The 21,633-nt window shown below is 45.1% G+C and overlaps 4 protein-coding genes and 1 long non-coding RNA gene across 8 annotated transcripts; 2 read left to right on the forward strand and 3 right to left on the reverse strand.

Moving 5' to 3' along the window:
* Positions 1 to 217: 217 nt before the first annotated feature.
* On the forward strand, positions 218 to 4,200 carry LOC112886326 (dihydroceramide fatty acyl 2-hydroxylase FAH1-like). 4 transcript variants are annotated; one of them, XM_025952191.1, is made up of 8 exons: positions 218 to 438; positions 1,845 to 1,914; positions 2,567 to 2,659; positions 2,739 to 2,935; positions 3,011 to 3,116; positions 3,374 to 3,520; positions 3,604 to 3,763; positions 3,861 to 4,200. In XM_025952191.1, the coding sequence occupies exons 2-7, from the start codon at positions 1,864 to 1,866 to the stop codon at positions 3,721 to 3,723; spliced, it is 714 nt and encodes a 237-aa protein (XP_025807976.1). In that variant the 5' UTR covers positions 218 to 438; positions 1,845 to 1,863; the 3' UTR covers positions 3,724 to 3,763; positions 3,861 to 4,200. The 4 variants fall into 4 exon arrangements, with proteins under 4 accessions (XP_025807976.1, XP_025807979.1, XP_025807980.1 ...); XM_025952194.1 differs by having other exon boundaries at positions 3,954 to 4,200; XM_025952195.1 differs by having other exon boundaries at positions 3,960 to 4,200.
* Positions 4,201 to 5,237: 1,037 nt separating this feature from the next.
* Positions 5,238 to 5,890, reverse strand: LOC112887358 (thaumatin-like pathogenesis-related protein 3). Its single transcript, XM_025953503.1, has one exon. The coding sequence runs from the start codon at positions 5,824 to 5,826 to the stop codon at positions 5,266 to 5,268; it is 561 nt and encodes a 186-aa protein (XP_025809288.1). The 5' UTR covers positions 5,827 to 5,890; the 3' UTR covers positions 5,238 to 5,265.
* An 8,103-nt stretch (positions 5,891 to 13,993) lies between these two features.
* On the reverse strand, positions 13,994 to 14,867 carry LOC112886430 (thaumatin-like protein). Its single transcript, XM_025952332.1, has one exon. The coding sequence runs from the start codon at positions 14,808 to 14,810 to the stop codon at positions 14,277 to 14,279; it is 534 nt and encodes a 177-aa protein (XP_025808117.1). The 5' UTR covers positions 14,811 to 14,867; the 3' UTR covers positions 13,994 to 14,276.
* A 1,985-nt stretch (positions 14,868 to 16,852) lies between these two features.
* Positions 16,853 to 17,690, reverse strand: LOC112883946 (thaumatin-like pathogenesis-related protein 3). The gene has a single exon (XM_025949218.1). The coding sequence runs from the start codon at positions 17,638 to 17,640 to the stop codon at positions 17,122 to 17,124; it is 519 nt and encodes a 172-aa protein (XP_025805003.1). The 5' UTR covers positions 17,641 to 17,690; the 3' UTR covers positions 16,853 to 17,121.
* Positions 17,691 to 19,641: 1,951 nt separating this feature from the next.
* LOC112886457 lies at positions 19,642 to 21,589 on the forward strand. The gene is made up of 3 exons (XR_003227387.1): positions 19,642 to 20,901; positions 21,043 to 21,170; positions 21,457 to 21,589. It is a non-coding gene; the product is annotated as an uncharacterized LOC112886457 (long non-coding RNA).
* The last annotated feature ends 44 nt before the right edge of the window (positions 21,590 to 21,633 follow it).

Raw genomic sequence — 21,633 nt, forward strand, 5'->3', positions numbered from 1 at the left:
AGCTGCCTACGAATTAGGTTGCTAGATTCGAACATACCCTTAGTTGGGGGACCGCGATGAAAACCTTTTCACAATTCGTTTCACTGAAACCACCGAAATGTTTGTGAATTTGTTCATGAAGGTGACACGAGGTCCTGGGGAGGGTAGAACTGTAAACTAGGGGGTGATCTATAAAAACGGCCCAGCTAAGTAGTGAACTCGGTGTGGTGGCCGTCGCCGTCATGTGTACAAAAGCCGGCGCCTTTGGCTTCCCCATCTCCCCTTTCTTCCTTGCCCACCTCCGAGCTCCCACGGCGAAGCAGCGGCGGCGAGCGGGAGGCTAGGCAGTGGAGTCTCTTTCTCTTGCGCGCCCCCCGTGCCGGAAGCACGCGTCAGCCCTCTTCATCTCACCTGCGGGAAACGCCGGCGCCGGAGCCGGCATTCTGCTTCATTGCGCTGGTGAGTGAGCATCCGAGAATTCCCTTCTCTCACAGTCGCCCTCTTCAGTTTTTTCACTTAGAGCTCGGCTTCGTCTCCGTAGTCCGAGATCCTTGCCAGTTTTGGGGTTTAGATCCGTCCTGAGCGCCGCATTGACCGGCTGTGACCTCAAAGGCGGCGGCTTGGCCCGAGATTTGGGTCGATTCGCTCCTCTATGTGTCATCCAAGGTGAAGCTATCTATGAGATTAGAATTGTGGAGACAATGCTGCTTCTTCCGAGCCAAGGTCTTACCTTTGGAGAACTCTGGTTGAGTATGCTTGGAGAAAAGAATCTGGGGTGTGCAGTAATGTCTGATGTTTTTGAACTAGATGCTTGAGTAATTTTAATTTGCAATGGGGAAAGGATCTGGCAAGCTTTGCTCCAGTTCTCACTTTCATTTAGAATGTCAACACAACCAACTTTTGTTCAAGGCATTTGTCCCTTGATTATATATGCCACATCTTTTTTTTTTCTGAAACAAATATACGCCACATCTTGAGATGCTCGATTTCACCTTTTTCTCTGTGGCTCACTACCTGTTTGGACAATTGATTTGGGGATCACTTACATCCCAATTTTAGTCTAAAGTGGTCATCCAACTTGTTGAACAGTTGATACAGGGATCACTTATGTCCCATGTTTAGTCTAAAGTGGTCACCCATCAGTGGTTTAAGTCCCAGGCGGCACACAGCTTTCTCTTGCTTTTTCTTGGATTCCGATGGGATGCCCAACAGGTGGTTCCTAGCTGTGGTTCTTTTGGATTCTTTCTCAAATTGATCAGAATACAGAGTCAAATTGCACAAGAATATATAATGGACGAAAGCTTGTGCCATGTGCTCTTGTCTGTGAAGTTGATTGTTTGGATTTGCTCTAGATATTTTGTGTGGACAGGCCAGATCGTGAGTGCTGGACCGTCTGATTTTTCTGTTTTGCGGTGCTCCGGTACACCTTGAGTCCTTGAAACACAGGCCTAGAATGGCCACAGAACATGGTTTTGGCCTTTTGGGGCCCAAGATCCTGATAGAATAGTAATGCCAGTCGTCATGACCACTTGCTGTTTGTTTCAGCAGTAGTGGGCCAACTGGCCAAGAACCTTACTAAGCTAGTTAAAATATTGGGTACACTGTTTATCCAAATCATGACATAGATGTGGAGTATGGTGGTCTGGAATCACTTGAGGAGTTGAGGGTCAGTTACATTGCCAAATTTGGGCAAAGTACCCACCACTAACATAGCTGGCAATCTGGCACTAGTTTAACACATAGTTTCATTTGTCAGGTTCTTCCATTGTTGGGCAGTTGGGCTCAAACATATTTCCTGTTATTTTTATCCGAAATCTCAATTTTTGAATGCAACTCCCTCATGCTCTAACTTTCGATTATCACAGCCATCATTGTTCGGAGAAAATGGTTGCGGCAGCCTTTACAGTGGATTTGGACAAGCCTCTTGTATTCCAGGTAAAATAACTCTTGAAGTTTTATCTGAATGGAAATTTGATCTTTGTCATGTTACAACTAAACATTCCTTCTTTGTATACCACATTTTTTTTTCATGCACCAGCAGTACAGCTTATAGCAAAACATATAATCTCTACTCCCTCCGTCCCAAAAAACAAGTCATTCTAGGATTCAAAATTTGTCCCAAAAAACAAGTCATCTTACCCTATTTAGAAAGTGCATGTGCATGCAAGAATCAATTAGTGCCAAATATGGGCAATAAATAGGGGCAAACATGGTCATTTTACCTTCTTGTTAATTTGTCCTAGAATTCCTAGGATGACTTGTTTTTTGGACGGAGGGAGTAGTTGGTTGCCAAGAGTTCATTGTTACAAGCGTTGTTTGGTTATTAACTTTTGATGTCTATTATGTGTTTCTCAAGTAGATATATAAAATACATACTAGAATTTTGACATTATTTACATGGCTGAAAATGACGATCCAGTTAGTTTCCATGAGGTCACTACTATGCACACCTTACAGTTGGCATTTCTTGATTCATGAAGTCTTTCCCAAGTGCGAGTTTTTGTTTTAATCGGTTATTTGATGCCTGGAAGAATATGAAATGTAGGTCCTTGACAATTGTTTTCAACTACTTTTCTTAAATTTTCAGGTTGGCCATCTAGAGGAGCAGTATCAGGAATGGGTTCACCAGCCGATTGTTAGCAAGGAAGGGCCACGGTTTTTTGAAAATGATGTATTGGAGGTGAATATATTCTATTTATTGCACTGTATAGCATCTAAAACCCTGAAAACTGTGTTCTGATGAGTGGTTTATGGTTCAGTTCTTGACACGCACGAAATGGTGGGCAGTTCCTCTTATCTGGTTGCCTGTCGTCTATTGGTGCTTGAGTACTTCTATCCAGATGGGCCGTACAATTACAGAAGTAGCTATGATGGTTGTGTTTGGAATATTTCTGTGGACACTGATCGAATATGTGTTGCACCGATTCTTGTTCCACATAAAAACTAAAAGTTACTGGTAAGTTATTCTGCCAATGATTTTTCTATATGAGTTAAACATCTTTCCTTATCACAGTCATTTGATGTGTCGCAGGGGAAACACAGCGCATTATCTTCTTCACGGTTGCCATCACAAGCATCCCATGGATGGACTTCGACTTGTCTTTCCACCAGCAGCAGCAGCTATTTTGTGCTTTCCGGTAAATAATCTTCCTTGCATATTACATACCAGGGTAGCTACTGTTGTTCACAAGTTTCAGATGTATACAAAATTAATGTGAAATAACTTTCTACATTTGTTCAATGCTGCATCCTAATCCCTTTTTCTGAAGCCTGTTGAAGTGGCCTGTTTGTACATGAAAGCTGTTACATTTTCAAGCTAATCAGGATTTCCTTTAGCTGTTTTACTTTCATTTGTGCATCGATTTTTATTTTTTTTCCTGAACTGTTTATCTAGTTCTGGAACCTGATCAAGCTATTTTCAACTCCGTCCACCACTCCTGGCTTGTTTGGAGGTGGCCTGTTGGGTTATGTGATCTATGATTGCACACACTACTACTTGCATCATGGTCAGCCATCATCAGATCCTGCAAAACATCTCAAGGTTCTTGTTTCCTTCTGAATTCTGAATCTTATTCAACCACTCCATCTTGTGGTACACTTACACAACTTTCTGCTGTACCTCAGAAATACCATCTGAACCATCACTTTAGAATTCAAACCAAGGGCTTTGGGATAACTTCGACCCTGTGGGATCATGTATTTGGCACATTGCCTTCAACAAAAGCTGCTGACAAGAGCATTTGATTTCAACTGAATCTTCCACCTTGCAAAGGCTAATAGTGAGGTAAGGCTTGCTCCCATTCCCTGCGTCCACTGTCTTACGCCCAATTTCCTTTTCCATCATAATAGACTTGTGTTATGAAGAGGACTATCATTTGCAGATTTTCATTGATCGGTGGTGGATCTGTTGTATGAGTTACTATTAATCAGTTTCTGAATCTTCTCTGCCTACCAACTGCGGATCTAATCACCAGTTGCAGGCTCGCAGACATCACTGAAGTTTCTCTCCGGTGCTTCCTCCCTCCAAGAACAATTTCATTTCAAGTCCAGTTCATCAGTGATCATTCAGATTGTCTGTAATGTCTGTTGTTAGATTACCATGTATGTACAGAGTTTTCTAGTATAGCCTCTGCAATCGCTTTTGGTAGCCACAGACAGATATATATCTACATAATTTTGAGACAAGTAATTTCTTAACAGATTGGACTTTTCTCATTGCAACGAACTTGAGTTCTGTCAGTGCAATGAACATGAGTTTTGTTGCTTTACACTCTGCTGAACAATCGGTAGTCCTAGACAGAATTGCTGCGCATTGGGATGGAGCGTTTGATCTGTTTCGCCCCGTAGTTGGAAATGAAGCGTTTGATGTTATCAAATTAACATCTTCTAGCATTCAGACTGGTACACTATTGTACTCATCATTTGTCAGTAAAAGTAGAACTCTCGCCACTCGTACAGAATACTACCATGCTGCATTTTTTTTAATTTTCCTACGGCAATTACAAAAGTATTTTTCGAATCTAGGAAATATGCGTGGTTCATACACGTAGTGTCTTCCTAATCTCAACGGCAACTAGCTCTGTAATCACTTTGCAACTGCTTGGCACATGTGTAAGTGCATCAATATTAGAAGGTTCTTGCCGTTTTTTAAATTGATTTGGTTGGGCATGCATTGGCAGACAGAGGGAACATGCAGTTCCATCTTGTTCAACCAGTAATAGGGACGACTTCCACAACAAGGTGCCAACGTTGATGATTTTTTTTTTGAGAAACCATCGTTGATGAAATTTGATCGATCGTTGATTCATTGCCCAAGTAGGTAGTGTAATTAACATGGAACTTAATTTGTTTCTTTCTTGGCTGCTCTGTTATTATTCATTTTGAAGCAGCAACAGCCATCGTCAGATCCTACAAAACGCCTCAAGGTTTTTATTCATTTTGAAGCTTATCCTACCACACCATCTTCACGAGTGCTAGCGTTAATTAACTCTTTACTCGCAGATTATGTTCTTCACAAATGCTATTCTTGATACTTGTCTGCAGATAAACTGCATGTATCACCGAAGATTGTGTCTGATGCTTAATTGCTTCCTCTGAGACCAATTTTGTTCAAGTTCAGTCCATCCATCAGCGATCATTCAGATTACATCTCTCTCTCATAAGTCTCCTCTCAGATTATCATGCACAACTTATTTTTATTCATTCATTCGTTCGTTCGTGAAATTAGAACAAACCGCAATCGCATGCAGCACTAGATAGATACTTGGAAGTCACTCATCACCAGTCCTAATTCGGGCAGAAGACGACGATGTAGTCGCTGTTGGCGTTGCAGGTGCGGACCTTCCCTTCGCCGGGGCGGCGGTTGCCGTCGGCGCACCCGGGGTCCCTGCACTGGATCGGGGCCTCGCCGTCCTTGTCGCAGAAGAAGTCCATGGGCAGGTTGAACCCGTCGACCACCGAGACGTCGTAGAAGTCCGCCACGCCGCTGACGCCGCCGCCGAGAGTGAACTCGGCCAGCGTCGCCGGGGTGCTCCCCGAGAGCTCGCAGCGCAGGGCGCCTGCGCAGTCGCCGGTCACGCACCGCCCGTGGTCGCCGACGAAGAGGCAGCCGGTGCGCCCCCAGATCCTGCCGGCCTTGGTCCCCGCGGGCACCGTGAAGACCCACGTCTGGTCGGGCTGGAGCAGGGTGCCGCCGCCGCTCGGGATGGCGGCCGGCCACACCGGGAACGGGCACATGTTGGTGACGCGGAAGGTGGCCGCGCTGGCCCCGCCGGCGGTGAGGGCGACGACCACCAGCACCAGGAGGAGGAAGATGGCTGGCTTGGAGCCGGCCACCGGAGGCACCATTGGTGCTGCACACGGTACGGTTTGTTGCTTTGCTTGACTGCTTGTGTACGAATTGTGTGTGCTACTAGAGCGTGGCAGGCATAGAACAAGGGCACAAGGCATGCGAGGCTGTATATATAGAAGGTTGCTCAGGGCAGGGTGAGATTACAAAGATGCCCTCGAGTCACCAATACTTGTAATGTTGGAAGACTAGCTGTTCATCAGGGCATGTTTGGGATTTGTGAGTCTGTTACCAACAATGTGCATGGTTCATACATGAACGTAGCTAGCTTAAGGGTTAAGGCTCCAGAATTCTGATGAATCTGGTAGTTTTGGCTCAGCGTCTTTGAGACGCCCTTCGCCTTTCTAATCCTGCTACAAGCAGCAAGCTGCCATGGCCAGATATGAGATGAATTCAGGTGGCCTCTAGCGGAAGAAACCCACCACTTATTTTGCAACTGCTCACCACAATTGTACATAGAGACCGATCACCAACATTTTTGGTTCTAGCCGTGTTAGTGAAGCTTTGGTTTATTCTGGAAATGTATTTCGCAGATTTTTTTTATTTTGTATTTGGCAGATATGGGAGCATGCAGTTGCTGCTTGTTCAACCAATAATGGGGAGAACTTCGACTATAAGGCTGCTTAGACGAATGGTGTATACCTTTTGTAGCAAAAGAATATTTCACTCTGTTGAGAGAAATTAAAACAATTTAATTGAAGTAATATTCCACAACATGTGTTTAGTTTTGCAATATAATTAACTTGGAACTCCTTTTTACTTCCAGTAATAAGTCACGATAATTGGACAATGGAAAGTGTACTTGCGACTACGTTTTTCACCAGTAGGAAATACTTTCACTTTTCGCTACCACTGGTTCCATATGTCACAAGTCATGATAATCGACTATGGAAAGTGTACCTGCGGATCCGTCTTTCACTGGCAGAAAATACTTTCAGCACCACCGATTTCATAAGGTAACTTTGATGAATATGTATATGTTTTCCATCAACATAATTAGTTCCATCAGAAATGATTTAATTAGTACTAGTGAGAAGTCTCTATTTTTTTTAGCTTGCACTATAATAACAGTGCCAATTAGACACTATCCGATGGCCAGTTGCAGCAATTATCCAGTTGAGAAACTGAAAAAATGGAGCTAATTGGAGATGCGAGGAGTTGAACCTCGATCTCTGTTACTCTGCCAAGCTTAGTATTCTAACAATTGAGCTGCATCCTCAACTTTTGCTTAGTTTATCAGTATAAATGTATAATGAGTTTTTAATTTTTAAGTTCTTTTACCTGAACTTTTTTTTGTAAGAACATGATAAAGGAACAAGCATACCTATGAATATGGCTTTCACCGTAGGAAAGTACTGTCACCATCAGAAGTTCTTGTACTTTTTTTCATAAGATATATACTCAATGATGAGCTAGGCACACCTTTTCGGGACGACGATTACATTGGCCTCGATACCATTACCAGTTGGTGGCTAGTTTTAGACGATCGATAGGAGGATATATCTCATTGACAATTTTAGTCTGTACCTCTGTGCTTTCTCCCGGTGAGAATTCCAAAGCAGTTCAGGTCCAGTTCATCAGCAAGCATTCATAGGATGTATGTTTCATTATTCCCCTTGTTAGATTATTACCATGTGTACAGTCTGTTGGTAGCAATAGGTATGTCTACATTTATTATTTTGTGAGACAAGTAATTTGTTTTGCATGTTGAACTTTTCCCGCATCAGATGAAGCAAAGTTTTATGTGGTGAATGTGAGATGCTGCTGCTATTGCTGGCCGTTCCTGCTTTGTTCGGATCAGGTGTAGAGATGAATGTACAAAATGCACAGCTGGAAAGCGTGAACCGATAGATTGAGCGAGAATAGCCGTGCATTCTGATGACACAATTGGAAGTTTTTGTCCCTTGCTTGTGACCAACGATGGGAGGGTTATTTCAACACATACAGTTGCTGTACCTCGTCGCTTCTCTGTGTAATTTGTTTTTACCTCGCAGTTGAATCGGTTACCCATAGTTGAACCTAATAAGATCTAGTTTTAGGCAACAAAAGGGTATGATAAAAATGCGAGTGATTCCAGCAAAACTGTTACTCTGTTAGTCTGTTAACTCGGAAAGACTAGTACCGTTTTGCTGAATGGGGTATGATTTTGACTCTAGGACCCGGCTAACGACGGCCTGTCCCTTTTTGACAACCGGATCATCCGTTTTTTATCTGCTTTCTCTTTTTGGAAAAAATAACACCGCAGCCCAAATGCATTGATGATTCAGGATCAGAAAGAAAAGCATAGGCATATCAGAATGTACATATGTCTTGATGTACAACATATGATTTAGAACTGCAAATGGTTGTAAACCTAGCAATTTGGTTTATAATAAGCTATTTACACAAACATATTTGCCTCCCTGAATCCAAAACTACATCACATGCAAAAGTGAACATCCATGACTCATGGTGTTGTGCATGTATCTTAGTAAAAAGAGATCTACCAGCATATTATTACAAATGCACGTTATCTTCATACTTGCATAACTGATGATCTCCTTTTATGACCTGCCGTACAATGAGAAAAAAGAGAACCAGATCGGTTAGTATATAGCATGCAAGAACTAGCTTATGTATCCTAATAATCAATGGACAATCAATAGGCACACAAAAAATGTTATTACTAAATTGCTTGGGCTGACCATTTTGAAATTGCCTACCAAATATTATTAAATTGCTACCTCAGTACTACTTAAATACCAGTTCAATATTGTTAAACTACTTTGTTACTGCACAAGAATGTGAACATGACCTCTAAAAATACCCTGAAAAGGGGGTAATGCCAATGTGCACTATTAGCTGTAGTTTTTTACAGAGATATGACATGGATAAAAAAGGCCGAGTAGGCTGGCTACATGTCCGGAAGCGCGCATTTGAAATAAAGGTAGGACAGTGTGAATTAAGTTTATCCATGCTCTCATGATATGTTTGCCAGAGCGCCTGCTACCCCTCCATAAAGAAATAAGGAGAAACATATCTAATCAAAGGGGCAACAGATGAGATCTAGTAGGAATGCTCCTATTTCTCTATGACAATAGTTCAGATCATGCTGCAAAAACGGAACAAATAGTTGTAAAGAACTTGCTTTTAGATCTAGTAGGAATGCTGACATACTGAAAATTACATGTTCAATAACATTGCCTAATGAAAGTGAACTATATTATCTTTATTCTTAATCCTATTCCGCTATAGAATCAGCTCTATTATTCTTAATCCTATTCCGCTTTAGAATCGGCTTCATTGCCGATTGCGAGGAAATATGGGTCGGATGGCTTGGCCGATGCGCTTCATGGAACTATTCGGAATACCAGCCGACGGGTTCCTTGTTGTTTCACTGATTAAATTTCTTCTCCTTATCAATTGTAGATCAAATTGAAATTGAAGATCAAATTGACTGGCACACTCTGAATCTAATTTGCAGCACCTGTACTGGAGATAAGCAGAGCTCCGAAATCTTAGCATATCGTGCTCCGTAAGATTCACTGTCCGATTTTCACAGCAATAATGTCTATACCTTTTGCCACTTCATAACTTGTTGCTTCGGTGAAACATTAAGACCATCATGAGGTAGTGTACATGTGGAGCAATATACAACAAGCGATGCCGTGGAGACGGTGGGCGTCGCAAATTAAAAGGAAGATGGACAAACTTGGTGTTGGCGTAGCTGACGAGGACGAAGTCAAGGCCATGTGGGCCCTGGTCGATGGTGAAAAAAGGTTGCATTGCATGGGTGCTGTTGATGAAGAAATAATTAACAGTAATAGAGATGCATATGCATGCATGAAAAATGCAAACAAATTAAGTTGCACATGAAGACTCCCAAATAGTGAAAGCCAATAATAACAGTGACACTCCCAAGGGACGGGAGGTGGCCAAGGCCCAGGCCCAGGTCCTCATCAACGGCAACACTCCCTAATTGTTGCCATCCGACGCAGGCCTAATCCATGTGGCCACCAACTTGACGTAACCAACGAAAGCCAACGTAGGTTGCCTTCCGCCATTGAGCCATCGAGGTTAATAGGACTAGGACCACGAATACGAAGACACTCAACTTTGGTCAGTTTGCCTAAGGATTCCAACAAAGCTTCACGGCACGCCGTCCATTCATCATCATCAGTCTCTGCATTATATAATGCGACCGAGACATCAAGTACCCTCAATTGGTTCAGATGGCCCAGCTCTTCAGCAATGTATTTAGACGTCACAGCCACCCGACGTAGCACTTCAAGGGAGGTCAGCTTCTTCAGCCCATCCGATGGCAAGCATGAGGTGTACCATCCACATCATCCATGTTTGCAGGCTGGATCAGGCTTCTATTTAGAAGCTCATTGAAGTAAGTCTCTCCAATCTCATGGAAACTTTGGTCTCCGGCTGCTTGTTGGACAAAACCTTCAGCCACCCACCTCCGTATCAACGGATACTTTTGAATCTTATAGTCTTCTGGAAATATGCATAGGTACAATAAACATGTCTTCAGATGAGAAGGCAGATCATAGTAGCTAAGCAGAAGTATCTTCCTCATATCATCCATAGCAGGATGCCTCCCGAGTCCAGAACCAATTGAGCTACACACATCATTCCACACTCTTGTATCCTCTGATTTATTAACAAGCAAACTAGATGTGGATACGATAGCTAATGGGACACCTCCACATTTCTTCAGAATATTTTTAGATACTTGAGAAAATTGCCTAGGATATTTATCTTTTGATCCAAATATTCTTCCATAGAATAAAATTTCAGAGCTCTCATCAGAAAGTGGTTTGAGCCTATAGCAACCGCCGACATGCTCAGCAACACCAATAATACGGGTGGTTGTGATTATTCTACTTCTCATGTTATTCTCGATTAAAGCAAGTCCTATGATCTCCTTCCATGGTTTTATGTCCCACATACCATCAACGACAATGAGGTACCTACATGTTTGGCAATGTATAAGGTGTATTAGTATAGTTATTAGCAATTCAAGTAAAAATAATTTATGTAGTTCTTTCAATACTCCAGTAATAATTTGCACTAAAAGCATGCTAGACAAGCAGACACATAATATATTGGGGCTATTTCAAAATGCCACTTAGCAGATGGATTTTCCTTAGATCACCATTTCAGAAGAGAAAATAAATACAATATTATTATTATTAATTGGAAGATCTATTATAGCCTTTATGCTAATCATCACAAGACACATTAGGAAACAAAGATGCCCCAGAAATTATCAGAGAAAAAGCAAAACATCTACTAATCATCGATTTGGTAGATTAACTACTCGTACGCCCCCTTGGGCGTGCCGCGTGGTTTTTTACTGTTGCGATGGCGTCGCTGCACGGTGCCTCGTCGCGGTTGCTTCCGAGCGATTCGGGATAAATTCCATCCGCTGCGATTGACTGTTCCTCTTCCCTTGTTCCTTTCCTTCCTTTCCTTCCAAGGTAAGGCCCTGCTGCCTTCGTTCCCTCCGCCCTTCTCCTTCCTTGCTGCCTGTATGAGAGGTTGGATTTGTTTCTTCTTCTTTCGGAATTGTCTTCTGAAGCGTCCTGCCGGTTTGCTCCATACGTGATTGCTTTGTTTGCTTTGTGTTGTTTGATCTTCGTTTTAAGCCTCGTTTGCTTCTCTATTTTGCCCGTCTCTGCTCTGCGATGCTCTTTGCTGCTACGGCCTCTGCGATGAAGAACAGAGCCCTTCCTTACTATGGTCAGATGATGGTTTGTAGTTTATTGCAGCTGCTGATAATGTTTGCTTCTCCGTGTAAAATATAGTCTACGGTGTCATATTTCTATACTACTACTACTACTACTACAACAACCTATTTCTAAAGCACGGAAAAAAAATCGTTCGTGCTTTTCTGCCTCCTCCAATTTTTCGTCCGTCCGTCCGTGGACTTTACAGAGCCGGACACGAACGCCGCTGGTTCTTTCGTTCGTTCGTTCGTTCGTTCGTGGACTTCACCGAACCGGACTCGAGCGTGGCCTCCGCGACCGAGCTCTTGGCGCAGACGCAAGGAGCTTCACCTGTGGCCATAAATCCAAGTCTGCGCCCTTGTGCCGTAGCACCATTGAATTGCCGCCATTGCCTGAAGTAGCCGCCATCGTAGATCTACGGCTCTACGCCACCATCACCTCTCCGTGCGCAAAAACTCGACGCCCAGCACCACACTGAGGTGGAGGAACTCCTCAAGAAGCCCCGTCTTCTCTCTCGCTCTGTAGTAATCGCGCGGCACACCGAAGCCTTCAATGGACTCGCCGCCACTGTTTGACCATGGGCAGAAGCCACCGGCGGGGCCGCCGCCTCTGTGGAGAAGGGGATCGAGGTGCTGCAGCTCTAGCTACTTGCCGCTGCCGAAGCCTTAGACACCGTGGCACACGCTCCACTTCGCTGTGAGGGGAGGAGCTGGCCGGATTGGAGGAGAGGGAGAGGATCAGAGGAGGGCAGATCCGCCGGCGGATTGGAAAGAGGGGAAGAGCCGCCGCTGCTACGAGACTACGAGAGCATGCTAGCTGTGTTAGCTATGGCTGCCGTGCGGGATGTGTTAGTATGGCAGGGGACGGACGGTTCGCTTTGGATTTGCTGCCCGAACCTTGTGTCGCTCGGCCACGCGAAAACGATTAAAATCTCTGCGGCATCGGTAGATCGGCTGGCTTGTTTAGTTGCGCCATCTTGTAGTTGCCAAGAATCTCCTTGGTTTGTGTCATCTCGAAAAGAAGGTGGGTGCTTCTTGATCATGTTGAGCAGCACTCGGAGGTTATGTGTAAATTTGCAGCTTCAAATTAAACTGCCCAACACCAGCCTCGCGCGCTAGGCACATATATATATATACCGCAAAGCAGGTATTTATCAACCCTAGGGCTAATATGTTAGCATGTATTTTGCCATGCTAGCAACATTATTTCTGTAAATGCGCATATTTATTAAGTTGTTGTACCAAATTGAGCAGTTTACAAGTTATCTTACTATTACTAATTGGAGCTAATTGGAGGCTTCTTGTGAAGCCTCCACGTGAAGCTAGCCACTTAGCATCTTAGATGGACACTTTAAAAAAATAGAGAAATTCTCATAAAAATAAAAAAATATCCGTCCATCAATCCGACAACTCTAATCATACAAAAATCAGAAACATCCGGCTATCAATCTGACAACTCTAATCATAATAGTCATTGGATCTGTTATCTTTCCTAATAAATTACCCACCTCTGCTATTATAAAAATAGACTAAAGTAACCCTTAAACATATCTAAATTACCCATCTCTGCCATTATCTAAAGTAATCTCCTAATCTTCGTGTAAATTACCCACCCATACCATAACCCCCTAAATTTTTATATAAATTATCCAATTATATTATTAAAGTAACCTTTAAATCTGAATCTAAATTATATAATTATAACAAAATATTAAAGGGCACCAATATAAAATTCTAAATTACTATTTCTATCATTATTAATATAATATTTATGTTATTATTCATATAAATATACTACCCACGATATGTGGATGGAAGAGATAAGAATACCAGTTCATAAACAAATAATTTGATTAAATATATATCAAACACACATGGAGGTGTGATGCAAAATGAAATCTATTGTAACTAGATAATGATAAATATGTATTTTAGAGTATGTGTTAGAAGAAAGAGGGCATGAGATAGATAATTATAATATTAGCTATAAGCTATATTTTTATATTAATTCTAATTAGCTCTTGCGGGATCACGGGTTGATAGGCTAGTTAGACCAATCAACATGTACATATCAAGTTGTTGTCTGATGGCTGCAATGGACTCTTTGGATTAATATACCGTAGACTAAGAGGGTTATGAGTTATTCACTTATTCTACATTGAGCTTGATAGCAAACCACTAGTTGGGGTTGCGAGTGCAGGGAAACTTGGGCTATCCACCCTATACTTCACTCTCTAAATTTCTTTTTATATTTGTTCTTCTTTTATTATCCAGAGTCATGTTTAACTTAAATTTTACTGGACAGGATATAAGAAGAAATTATCATCAATCGTGCTGGTTGAGAGCACATGAGCTCAGTTTCAAACCTGAAATAACAAAATGAGCACAAAGAAACAACAAAATTATATGAACAACAATTTCTAGAAAACCAGTGCCGGCTCCTATATGAGTACTTTCAGCTGGGACTTTTGAGTCCTCATCATCAATATATAAGACATGGACAAACACTGTACAAGACGTGCATATTATTGAAGTTTCACGAAAGTACATAGATCGTCTTATTCATCAATAGGATATGGACGACTCAAAGATCGTCTTAAGTATTCATCATTAACTTATTATTATTGGCCACCCGTATAAGTCACGTCTGTGGCCATGATGCAGTACGTACTGCGACTACTGCATGCTTCACCATGCATTGTTCGACCACCGGCGGCAGGCCGCCTCGCTCGCTCACGGGCAGAAGGTCACCTTGTAGTTGCTGTTGCCACGGCACCCATGGTTCTTGGAGTTATCGCTGGGATAGAGGTAGGCGTCGGGGCAGCGAGGGGTGCCGCAGTGCAGGTTCTTGCCGTTGCTGCAGGAGAAGTCCATGGGCAGGTTGTACCCGTCGATCACGGAGATGTCGTAGTAGTCGTTGGCCCCGCCGCCGCCGATGGTGAACTCGGCCAGCGTCAGGGGCGGCTGCCCGGACAGGGTGCACGAGAGCGCGCCGCCGCAGTCGCCCGTCGCGCAGCGGCCGCGGCCGGCGCCGTTGAAGGAGCAGCCGGTGCGGCCCCAGATCCTGCCGGATTGGGTGCCAGCGGGCACCTCGAGGGTCCACGTCTGGCCCGGGTTGAGCTGCCTGCCGCCGCCCACGGGGGTGGCCGCCGGCCACACTGTGTAGCCGCAGTTGTTTTTGATGGTGAAGGTTGCCGCGCCGGCGCCGGCGGTGAAGGCCGCGAGGAGGAGCAAGAGGACCGAGGAGGCGGCGGCCGGGGACGCCATTGATACTGGTGGTCAGCCGATCTGCTACAATGCAAGTGATCGAGCTGGCTACGTAGTGGGAAGCGTGGAGGAGTTGGCTGGTAGGCGCATGAGTATTTATAGGGGTATGCTACAAGTCATCAAGAGATGAAGGTTTTTCTGGGGTCAAATTTTCCAACAGATTTCGCGTATGTACATGTGGTTGCATAAGGTTTCCATGGAAATTTGCGTCCAGCAATCAGCTACTATTTCAAGACATAATTCATTAGCTGCCCAAGAATTCCTTGTCTTTTCAATCCGTAGCATGTGACGGCACATGCTACTATGCTATATAGCTAGTACTCTCCGCGCGAGCTATATACCACTGGCACTAAAAAGCAGGAGCTATTGTCTGAAAGCGATTTCGGCCTCATTAAACTTTCGGTCCGGCTATGCTTCTTTCTCGTCGTGCCGCCGCCGCTAATTTGTTTCTTCTTAGAGATAGGGCTAAGAGCTTAGGGGTTTCGGGTGGTTGTTTCCGGCATGGCCGGCTACAGAGGAAGGTTGCCGGTGACAAGGTAGCAGGCGGTGGTGGCGGGTTGTGGACGGAGCGGCGGGATAACGTCGGCCACAGGTTGCGAGGGATAATCGGTGGCCCGTGGATGCGGCGGGAGATTCACGACGAGCTCTTGATATCCGGCGAACCTCGGTTACAGCAGCGGGATTGGCGACGGTGTATTCGATGGTGGGAGCCATTGAAAATGGAGTCAAAGGCGGTGCGGGGGCGAGCAGGAACTACGGCAGCCACGGTGATGGCGGCTCCAGGGGCGGGAGCCACCGGAGGTAGAGGTGGCCGGTAGCGCGGGGAGGAAGCTTGCTCGTGGGCCGCTCACTCGTGGGTTGGTGGCTTCAAATGATCGAGTGATTGTATCAGCTGAACTGATATATAATCGCGCTCCCTCCGCGCCTGGTGCATAATATTTCACACCTCAATATTGACCTAGGCCTGGGCCAGCAGGCTCAATGAATTATAGAGAAAGAAATTTTTTTCGAACGTGTCTTAGCACGTATTTCATTAAGAGAAATAGAATTTTGCGACGCAACTTCGAGAGAATCCCCGAAGTGCAAAGTTACAAATAAACCACGCACCACGCAGACAGTGGCAACACAAGCGCAACTAACGGTGAACCATGTATGCATCATGGATCAGATTTAATTTGTTGAATTGTAGTGTTGATGAGATCGCACGGGATCTCGAATTCTCTATGTATGTGCAGAGTCGATCGATCGACCTAGAAGAGTTTATTAATGCTGTTATATGCTGACCTTTTCGTCCTTTTTTATTCCTCCGAGCAAATGCCGTTCCCTGTTGCCTGCTTTGACGATCTGCATGCAAGTTCAGAAGCGAGCTACATGATGGCTGATGCCATCAAAAACTGAAAGCTATGTGTGCCAACAAAACTACGATCTGCGTGTCGTACGTGCATGACTTCCTATACCCAGAGGTTGGCAGATTTCTTCTTCGATCTTTTCTTTTTGGAACTGGAAAGGTTGGCAGATTTCCACCCACTACTTCAGTCTTCAGTGGACATAATACTGGAGTAGTATACATGTTTGTCCAAAGAGAAAAAAAAGAATAGAAATGTGTTCGTCCATGCAGTGCCTAATCAGTCGTTTTGCTCATCACGTGCCTTGATTGCATGCATCGATGGCGATTTTTCTCGTTTGTTTGATATCAGCTCCGCGCGAGGCAAACTACTTGTGTACGTCTAGTAAGACACTTTTGAATGTCGTGTAACAGTTCAAATTTTCAACAAATTTTATTGCACTATATACCCAAAGTATAAGTTATTCTAGAAATTTTAGGATTGATTAAAAAAAATAAAATAATCATGCATGTTTGCCTCTATTTTTTACCTATATTTGGCAGTAATTGATTCTTACATACACTTTCTAAATAGGGTAAAATAACTTTTCTGTGATAAATTTTAAATTTTAGAATAACTTGTTATCAAGGATAGCGCTTGACATGCATGTGTTTCCTACTTATAGGCAATTAGGCATCGACTGAGTCCAGACCATCATTTGTGACAGGTTAGCCGTCACTAAGAAGACAATAACCGAGACCATAAAAAATTACATGTTTGTCTCAAAACATAGATAATGAAAAAGGAATTGTATCATCCGTAGTTTGAAGGGTACATGCATATAAATCCAGTTACAATGATGCATGCAAGCATGGACGACTTTCACGACATCGCCTTATTCATCAACTTTATTCTCCATTATTAGTAGTACCCATATTAATTTGAGTATCATGCATGCATGGTTCGATCGACGACGAGCTGCCTGATCATGCGCAGAAGGTGACCTGGTAGTTGCTGTTCCCGCTGCACGCATGGGTCTTGTTGTCATCCTTCGGGAAGAGGTAGGCGTCGGGGCAGCCAGAGCCACCGCAGTGCAGGTTCACGCCGGTGCTGCACGAGAAGTCCATGGGCTGGTTGAAGCCGTCGACCAGCGAGATGTCGTAGAAGTCCTGGGCGCCACCGATGGTGAACTCGGCCAGCGTCGCCGGCGGCTGCCCGGAGACGGAGCAGGAGAGCGCGCCGGCGCAGTCGGCGCTGTCGCAGTGGCCGCTCCCGCCGCTGAAGGAGCAGCCGGTGCGGCCCCAGAACCTGCCGCTCGTGCCTGCCGGCACGTCGACGGTCCACGTCTGGCTTGGGTCCAGCTGCGTGCCGCCGCCGACCGGGATGCCCGCCGGCCACACCGTGTACCCGCAGTTGTTCGTTATGCTGAAGGTGGCCGCGCTGGCGCCGGCGGCGAAGGCGGCGAGGACGAGGAAGAGGGCCGACGGGGCAGCACGGGACGCCATTGATGACGATGCTGCTTGTTGCCTGTGTGCTTAGCTAGAGATTTGTAGTGTGGAGGGGTTAAGAGGGACGATGCATGCGTATTTATAGATGGCTAGAGCTATTAAACGTCAGGTCTGTTGGAATGACAAAGATGCCCTTGAGTTGCCAATGCTGGCTGACAGTGAGATTGAGCATCTTTTTTAGGAAAAAGAAATTTTATTATTGCATGAGCTTTGCTTTGCAATCTTATCATTCATTATTACAACTCCAGCCTCCTGTTGATATTTTCTTAAAGATATTTTGTATACACATTAACAAAATACCCTTCCGTTCCAGCTTGGGCGGCTTCTAGTCTTGTGCTAAAATTTTCTTATATCTAACTGCCGAAATTTGCGGAGGAAAATATTGAATGAATGTGGAAAATATGTGGCTGGTGTCGGACCAAACTTGCAAGAGATCGATCATCGATGGATGGAAGTGGTCAAAGAGCCCACTGGTCAACAGTCGAGCCTTTGGAGACTTGTCACAGCACATACGTGCAAGCCGGATTTCGTCTCTTTTTTTGCACCGGCTCGTGTAGGGTGTACTGACCACATCCTCTTATTGTAATCTTGTGCACGCTCATGACAAAATCTATGGAAAATATGTGGCTCGCAGACAAGTCAGCGGTCCACCCTAGCCTCTCTGCCTCTGGAGAGAGACCTAAAGCAGGCTTGTCACCGCACGCTTATGCATCAGTGTGTGGATGCACCAATCTATCACATTGATACATTTATCTGAAGAACAGATCAGTGATAGTGAAGGATGGCCAATCAACTCTGTTTTGGGAAGATCCTTGGCTGAAGGCGAACAAGCCTCTATGCATGCTTTACCCCGTTCTATATGACTTTTGCACAGATAAGTTTGTGTCTGTCCATTTGTTTCTTCCGAGAAATGCCCAGTTGCAGTTCTCTAGATGGCTACCCCCTATCCTATTTGAGTCCTGGCTTGCTCTGATAAATGAGGTTTACTCTTACTCTTATAATAATACACTATCCTCCAATGAATCTGGACAATCCTTTCAACACATCTGGAAAGCCAAGATCCCACACAGAATTAAAATTTTTATATGGCTCGCATGGAGAACAATGTTGTGCTCACTAAAGAAAACATGAGTAGGAGAAACTGGCCCGGGGACCCGTCTTGTTGCTTCTGCTTAGCTCCTAAGAGTATTGATCACCTTTTCTTCCTCTGTCCAGTGGCGAAAGCTATCTGGGGGCTGGTGGGGATTCGTCTGGGTGCTACTAATATCCCGGGTAACCTCTCCCAATACAAAATCTGGGTACAACACTGGCTGCCAGGGGGAGTCCAGTATACACGTTTGCGGTTGCAGCAATTTGCTGGGCCATTTGGAAATGAAGAAATGAAGCCTGCTTTGATAACAAGCCGCTACGGAACCCGGCTGAAATCTTGATCTATGCGTGTGCTCTAATGACCTTTTGGGCAGGTTTGTATGGAGCAGAAATGCATGGCTAGATTCTGGAAGGCGTGAAGATTCTAATCTCCTGCGTTCACAAGGTGATGGCTCAACAAAGGCGTCCCTCTCCTCTTCTGCTACCTGGATCGACGCAGCCTCGCGATGATGATGAAGATCCCTCTGAGGAAGAAGCCTGAGGACTTTGGGCAGGGTTGTCTTTTGTAATGCTTGAACTCTTGCTACGAGGAACTTGTCCTAGGAGACCTAGGTTCTGGGTAATCGGTAGTTAGGGTGCCAGAGGTTCGAAGGTCAAACCTCCTGGTGATCCTCCTCTCAAACTTGTACCGGTTATCCTGTCCGTCACAACCCCCCGCCCCCCGTCTTTCCCTCTTCTGCTGCTGTACAAACTACTGGTATTTCCGTTCTTGCAATGGAAATGGGGGTGTTCTTGATTCAAAAAAGAAAAAAAATCTATCACATTGATCCGATCTTACACAATTTATATACTGCAACTACATGCTTATTTATTAATCGTCCATGGTATGGTATACACTAAAGGCATATGTATGTTATTCCATCCATCTCCAACATTTTGGTCAGTACTAGAATATGCCTTGCAGGCAGAATCGAGATCGTAGCCCCTACTTGTACAAAGTCTTCAGGAATCACGGTGCAACACTGCAACTGTGCAAGTGTCTGTCAGGTGTGCAGCGAACCATGCTTGATTGTGCCACCAAGTTTTCTGTACTACTTTAATTTACATAAAAAGAAAATAAATAAAACAAATCGCAGCTCTCGGATCATCTTCTCCCTTGCCCCTCGCCACAACCCTCACAAGAGTCATCTGAGAGGAACTAGATGACTACCAGCTCCGTGATGAGTGCCAAATAAATCATGGTGGCCTTCGGCCGCCGCGGCGACATGGAACGGGGGCCATGGCCAAGGAGCCTATGGCACGCGGGAGGCGTCAACTCGTTGATGCTCGATCGGCCTGGATGGATGCACTGCCAGAGCGAGCAGCTCCGTCCTGAGACCTGATGGAAGCGGCGGCAAGGTCGGCCGGCGCGTGGCGGTCGACGCTCCAGCGAGCCGCGGCACCAAGCAGAGGAAAGTGAATTTCCCGTCAAGCGGGAGGAGCATTGCATAGGGGTGGGAGGGGGACCGCCGCCATGGCTGGTCCTGCTTCCTATGGGTAGACGGGGGCTCGCTTTGGCTACCTGGCCGCGGGGATGGCGGAGGACGCCGGCGGCCATGGGTCTGACGTTTGGCTCGGAATATATATTCGCAGAAAATTCCCTGGACTGAATGTATTATTTCATAAAAACTCCTTCACTGTGCAAATAGCCCCCTCGTTCGGATCACGATTACTAATCGCGATTCGATCATTTACAGAATACCCCCTGTTTTGGTTAGGATTTTTGTAGATAGACCCCCGGTTCGGTTCGGCTTCCGTCCGCCGCCGCTGGCCGCCGCCGTCACCGCCACCCTCTTCTCCGGCGGGGATCGCGAGGCTTCTTCTCGACGACACAACAATCCATGCTTCATCAGCTTGCACCAGCAATATCTCCAGTCCTCTGCTCCCATAGCAACGGGGCGCCGGAGGTTCTCCACCCTCCCACCTGGGCAGGTTGCGCTTCCTCTGCTTGAATACCCGCCTCTCGCCGGAGCGCCGCTACCAGCGGGGATCTCGAGGCCCCACATCTCGCGCATGGCACGCCAATATCCGGCTCAAGAGCTACCGCCAGCAATGTTATCTGCTACGCCAGAGGTCGCAGGCGCGCACCAGGCGCCATTCGCATCCTTCTCCTCCCAGGCTGCGCCTCAGGTAAGGACGCGAGCAATTTTCTGCAGCTGCAGGATGCTAATGAACATGGTTCTTCAGTTCGTCTGCTTCAGGTTTCACCACCAATTTTTTTTGTCTGAAGAAATCTTCCTGTTTCTGTTTGCCTCGGTGTGTGCATTTCAGAATGCCAAGTCCACCATTTTCAGAATGCGTCAGAGCCTGAATATTTTCTGTTTGGCCTCATGAATGGAGCAAGTCAGGAACAAATGGCAGATACTACGGACTAGTTGCAACTTCAGAGAAGCAGGCAGGTTAGTTACTTTTAAGATTCTGGATATAGTCCAAAGAGTCCACTGACAGGAAATACAAAGAAATGTGTGCAGAATCCAGTATTCGCAGTAGTACGCTAAAAATAACATCTTGATTATTGGTACTCCGGTTACGAAGAATTTTGGTTGGAACAAACATTAATCTTCAGGTTGGCAAGGTTCATTTTTCATTTCTTCTCTTGTAAACTAAGAGGAAACAGCATCCTGACAGTAGTAAACACTTGAGGACAACGACGAACTTGATCTTGACGATTGGATTATTTTTCAGGTCCATTGTTTAGAAGAATCTGAGTCTCTCTGACCAACCATGTGACAAATTGGAATATATACCTAGTATCTACTCCTTTGGAGAAAAGGAGGAAGGAACAACCATGTCGTTGCTGCAGTGAGATAGATATCCGTGTCCAAAGTCCAAACCATTGTACTTGTTGTGCATATGACCATC

Source organism: Panicum hallii, chromosome 3 (genome assembly GCF_002211085.1).
Source record: "Panicum hallii strain FIL2 chromosome 3, PHallii_v3.1, whole genome shotgun sequence".
In the NCBI taxonomy this organism is placed as follows: Eukaryota; Viridiplantae; Streptophyta; class Magnoliopsida; order Poales; family Poaceae; genus Panicum; species Panicum hallii.

What these genes read in the sequence shown, in the direction of transcription:
- LOC112887358 (XM_025953503.1), bottom strand. Translation starts at nt 5,826, where the DNA reads ATGGTGCCTCCGGTGGCCGGCTCCAAGCCAGCCATCTTCCTCCTCCTG.
- LOC112883946 (XM_025949218.1), bottom strand. Translation starts at nt 17,640, where the DNA reads ATGGCGTCCCGTGCTGCCCCGTCGGCCCTCTTCCTCGTCCTCGCCGCC.
- LOC112886430 (XM_025952332.1), bottom strand. Translation starts at nt 14,810, where the DNA reads ATGGCGTCCCCGGCCGCCGCCTCCTCGGTCCTCTTGCTCCTCCTCGCG.
- LOC112886326 (XM_025952191.1), top strand. Translation starts at nt 1,864, where the DNA reads ATGGTTGCGGCAGCCTTTACAGTGGATTTGGACAAGCCTCTTGTATTC. An exon ending in ATAAAAACTAAAAGTTACTG is followed by an intron (nt 2,936 to 3,010) that starts GTAAGTTATTCT and finishes GATGTGTCGCAG; the next exon opens with GGGAAACACAGCGCATTATC. An exon ending in CAGCTATTTTGTGCTTTCCG is followed by an intron (nt 3,117 to 3,373) that starts GTAAATAATCTT and finishes CTGTTTATCTAG; the next exon opens with TTCTGGAACCTGATCAAGCT.